This window comes from Panicum virgatum, chromosome 7K (assembly GCF_016808335.1).
Source record: "Panicum virgatum strain AP13 chromosome 7K, P.virgatum_v5, whole genome shotgun sequence".
NCBI lineage: Eukaryota > Viridiplantae > Streptophyta > Magnoliopsida > Poales > Poaceae > Panicum > Panicum virgatum.
This window is the reverse complement of record NC_053142.1, coordinates 6,377,569-6,382,665: the sequence shown is the minus strand read 5'-3', so window position 1 is coordinate 6,382,665 and position 5,097 is coordinate 6,377,569. Positions and strand designations below refer to the sequence as shown.

Here is a 5,097-nt window from a genome sequence, read left to right as displayed (position 1 = left end):
ATTCCGCTCCTGCTCATCTGAAATGTACAAAACTCGAAAACAACTGTGGAGCAAGGTTAGTGATACAAATATGCGAGTAAGGCATGTAGTTTTCCTTTATTATTGAGTATAGTTGACGGGTGAAAATGGCACTTAAGCACCGTCAACAGTTACTGTTTTGAGGCGTGGTCTACCTACATTTTCGATTGTCTATGAGAAACTGTGTTTGTACTTTATGTAGTCATTTTAACCTTCACTAAACTCTGTGTTGAGGATGCATGATATGATGCTGGTCCCTCTGTGACGGTCCATGCACTACCCTTTCGTTATTTCCTACTATAAAACTCTCATAGACGGGCTGTCGAACCCGTGCACTTGTGTAATTTCGTTGCGTGAAGTAATGAAATTTGGGGGATACCCCATGGTGGAAAAAATATATAAATAACTTTGTATGGGAAAGAATCAGGTATTTATAAAATTAAGAGTAAATTGCACCCCCAAGTTCCTAAACTTATCTTGTGATTTCACCTAGGTCCCTAAACTCTAAATTTTCCATCTGGGTCCATAAACCGTGTTAAGTGTTTCATGTGAGGTCAAAATGTGCCATGCGCCATGCGATGGTCCGACAGCTTCTCTGGCCACCCCGCCAAGGGATGATGGAGGAGAGGAAGGCAGCATGCGGGATGGCTGCCATGCCACGGGCTTGGCGCACGGGACGCTGGCGCGCCCGGCCGGGGCGGCCACCGGTGCCTGTGGTGCTGCTGTGAGGAGCCGAGGCCGACGGATGCGGAATGCAGCAGGTCATCGGGCGCGGAGGGCTTCCTAGCTCCACCACGGGCCGCTGCGGAGCTCGGGCAGCTCTAATGGAGGACGGCGGTGGTGCGGCGATTCCCGACCGGGGAGCGGGCGAAACAAGTGGTAACTGGGAAGGGGCCTGGGGCGGTGGAGGAGCAAGTGGAAGGATGCCAGAGGAATCAGGCGGGGAAGGTCGGTAGCCTCCGGATTTTGCTCGGCATTGTCCGAGCGGACAAGGAGGAAGGGAGAGGATGAGAGTGTGAGGGAGTTGCTTGGGGAGGAATGGACTCAAAATTAAAGATGAATAAAATTGAGGGGTTTTTCTTTGTAAATGTTTGCCACCGTGGCTGTGTTTAGATGGAGGGAAAAGGGATGCGCACATCGGACACTGTAGAACGCTGTAGCACTTTTCGTTTGTTTGTGGTAAATATTGCCCTACCATGACCTAACTAGCCTCAAAAGATTTGTCTCGCAATGTACATCAAAACTATGCAATTGGTTTTTTATTTACCTACATTTAGTACTCCATGCATGTATCATTTGCTATATTTAATATTTCGATGTGATGGAGATGTGATGGAAAATTTGGTTTGGGGGGGGTTTGGGGCATCTAAACACACCCCGTAGCACCAGGTGGCTGGCCACGTCGGCTTTGGACATTTGCATGGTGCGTTTGGGCCTCGAATGTAACACTTAACAAAAGTTAGGGACCCAGATGGACAAGTTAGGGGCCCAGATGGACGATTTGAGGGTTTTGGGACCTAGGTGAAATCTCAAAACAAGTTTGGGGACCTGGGGTGCAATTTACTCTAAAATTAATGTTTGAGAATATCATCATAGCAATAACATAGTGTGTGTTTATATTTAAATATTAATGCATTAATGCACCACGTCACAGAAAGAAAAACAAGCCGCAAAGGGTCTCCATACGCGTATCGACAAGTATCGGATGTGTATCAAGAATTTATTTATTTTTAATTATAGTATTGTCCGATACTTCCCGATACGTGTATTGGGAAATATCAGCATATCGGATACGTATCGGTGTATCGGATATGGGTACAGCAGGGGTGGGGAAGTATCGGTGATTCATAGCTTAGTAGAAATAATTTTAGCTGCATCTGTTTGTTTGTTCAGTAAGAGCATTTTGACCGGTTGTCAAGCTTTGAACATACTGATTGTATCCTGGCATATTGAACCAGTGAATACGTATGTAATCTTCATTGTCTATTGAGTTTGAATTACGCATTACACTACTTAAAGTGGAGGTTCATGGGGACATACCCTGAAACTCGTATTTGGATCATATTCTTAGGGCACTGGGATGAACGGTTGCCATGTGTGGCCTGATGGGACGCGCACGTGTCATGTGGTCAGCTTGTCTCTTGCAGGATACATAACTTAGTCTAGATCACCGCACTTCTTAATTATGAATACTGCTTGATCACGTTTGAGCGTCAGAGTGTAACTGAACTCATTGTGTTCTTGATGTTCTCAAGAGAGTTGAAAACGATCTGTTAGCAGGGAAGAATTCTTATATATTTTTGCCTCTTTGTCCGTGGCTATCTTCTGCCTTTGTGCAACTATAATATATAATAACTGAGGAAACGAAAGAATCTGTGATACCGACTTATTGCTGATGATAATATTCCTAGCTGTTTGGATAACTACCGATACACTTTGGGTGTCGTGGAAGATGCTAAGATCACACTTAGACTGGTCCGTCGTTAGGAAGTTTTATCTGATTCAAACTCGATCTAGTTATTTTGCGTGTAACAGATATGAAGATGAATATAGATGAAGATGAATAGCGATTCAAACTATGCTTCATTGTTAAATTTTAAAATGGACGGAGCAGCAAATGAAGCTTTAGTGCTAGTATACAAGACAACATTTTGCATGTATATATACATCTCCAGCGCTCCAGCATAGTTGCTACGCTGTGATCATGACAACAACACCAAGAATCTTACACCTTTTCCTACTGATCCTTTGCGTCCTCTCCGGCCAAACAACGTCGTCGTCGTCTTCAGCTTCCAGCGACATCGATGCATTCCTCGGCTGCCTCTCCGCGGACATCCCGCCTCGCCTCGTCCACACCCCAGCAACCAACTCCTACAACGCGCTCCTTCTCTCCTCCGTCCGGAACCTCCGCTACGTGTTGCCGGGCACTGCGAGGCCCGTCGTGATCGTTGCGGCCACCGAGCCCGCCCATGTGCAGACCACTGTTCTGTGTGGCCGCCGCCATAGCGTCCGCATCCGCACGCGGAGCGGCGGCCACGACTACGAGGGCCTCTCCTACGCCTCCCTCGACCCGGGCCAGCGGTTCGCTGTGCTCGACCTCGCCGAGCTCCGCGCGATCCACATCGACGCCGCACGAGCTGAGGCCTGGGTCGGGTCAGGCGCCTCCCTCGGCGAGCTCTACTACGCCCTCGGCGCTGCCAACCGCACGCTGGCCTTCCCCGCGGGCTCCTGTCCCACCGTTTGCTTCGGCGGCCACCTGAGCGGCGGCGGGTTCGGCTCGCTGGCGCGCAAGTACGGCCTCTCCGCGGACAACGTCCTCGACGCCGTGGTCGTGGACGCCCAGGGGAGACTACTGAACAGAAGCACCATGGGGGAAGACCTCTTCTGGGCCATCCGGGGCGGCGGCGGGAGCTTCGGCGTCGTCCTGTCCTGGAAGGTGCGGCTCGTGCGCGTGCCGGAGACCGTAACCGTGTTCGGCATCCGGCGGTTCAGAAACCAGTCCGCCGTCGACCTCATCACCAGATGGCAAGACATCGCGCCGGCGCTGCCCAGGGACCTGTACCTCCGCGTCCTCGTGCAGAACCCGCAGGCGGACTTCGTGGCCCTGTTCCTCGGCCGGTGCGGTCGCCTCGCCCGCATCATGCAGCGTCGCTTCCCAGATCTTGGGATGACGCGAGCGGACTGCCAGGAGATAAGCTGGGTCCAATCCACCATCTTCATCGAGTTCTTCACGACCGCCAAGCCACTCGAGGTGCTGCTGGACAGGAGCAACAAGCCAGACTACTACCTCAAGGTGAAGTCCGACCACGTGCAGGAAGCCATCCCAAGGCACGCGTGGGAGAGCATATGGGCCAAGTGGCTTGACGAGCCCGGGACGCCGCCGATCATGCTGGATCCCTACGGCGGCCGGATGGGCAGCATCTCACCGTCGGCGACGCCGTTCCCGCACCGGAACTACCTCTACCAGCTCCAGGTCTACTCGTTCTGGTTCGAGAATGGGACAGAAGCACTGGAGAAGCGGATCAGCTGGGTCAGGGGAGTGCACGAGGAGCTGGAGCCGTACGTGTCCAGGAACCCAAGAGCTGTGTATGTGAACTACAGGGACTTGGACCTGGGGACGAATGGATTGGAGGGTAACGTGACCAGTTACGAGAAGGCCAGAGTTTGGGGGGAGAAGTATTTCAAAGGTAATTTCAAGAGGTTGGCTGCCGTGAAGAGAAAGGTGGATCCACATGATTTCTTCAGGAATGAGCAGAGCATCCCTCCCCTTCCAGCAGCAGCTAAAGAGTAGAGAGCTCCATTATATTTGATGGAATGTACTGGAGCTTATGATGACCCCTGCCAAGGATCGAACTTCGTCTCTGTGCGTGTGGCTCCTACCTAATTGCTACTCGTCTTCGCTACACGCCTGCACGTCTCTGTACCGTGTTCCCATTTGTGTCAAGTAAGGTGTATCGTCTTCGCTTGTTGAATGCCGGTGATGTGTAATAATTAGAACCAAACCAGTAAAGAATAATCCGACTTGCTAGCGTCCGGTCTAATGGGAACTTTTCCGTCGGATGCTCCGCTGCAACAACGAAACAAGACATCTACAACATAAAAATATATAGGTGCATCAATGGAAAATATGTAAAAAAACTAATTAAGTCATTTGACTCTTGGATAAGAAAATTTCCGCCACAACATGAACACCATGTTTCACGCAACATTCACTGTGAAACATGCGGAAAATGCGGAAATAATAATAGTTGCAATATCGAAGATCAAATAGTGAAACATACATCGAAGCATCCGATTTTTCTTCTCCATCGGACGTCTATTTCTTAGCATTTCCGAAGAATAATATAGTTTTCTATTCTCCAAACATGAGCTGTGCTGTGCATAATTAAGGTCCGTCGCCTCATCACGTTGACTTAGGTTCTGGTTTTCATCCTCGTTCGTACATTTGGTGATGTATAGGAGGGAGGTTTTAAATTTGAGTAAAGTGCAATTTGTGATTGGGTCTGTTTTTAGCTCCATTGAGTTGGGCTCTATGCTTCTTATTTTGGGCTGAACAACATTGTTGTTTAAAGGGGCTAT

The 5,097-nt window shown here is 49.7% G+C and overlaps 1 protein-coding gene across 1 annotated transcript; it reads left to right on the top strand.

The window, feature by feature from the left end:
- Window positions 1-2,722: 2,722 nt before the first annotated feature.
- On the top strand, window positions 2,723-4,309 carry LOC120639878 (berberine bridge enzyme-like Cyn d 4). The gene has a single exon (XM_039915803.1). It carries the CDS (start codon window positions 2,723-2,725, stop codon window positions 4,307-4,309), a length of 1,587 nt encoding a protein of 528 aa, XP_039771737.1.
- Window positions 4,310-5,097: the final 788 nt, after the last annotated feature.

Bases quoted from the DNA above. Each gene is read 5' to 3' on its own strand.
- LOC120639878 (XM_039915803.1), top strand. From the start codon at position 2,723: ATGACAACAACACCAAGAATCTTACACCTTTTCCTACTGATCCTTTGC.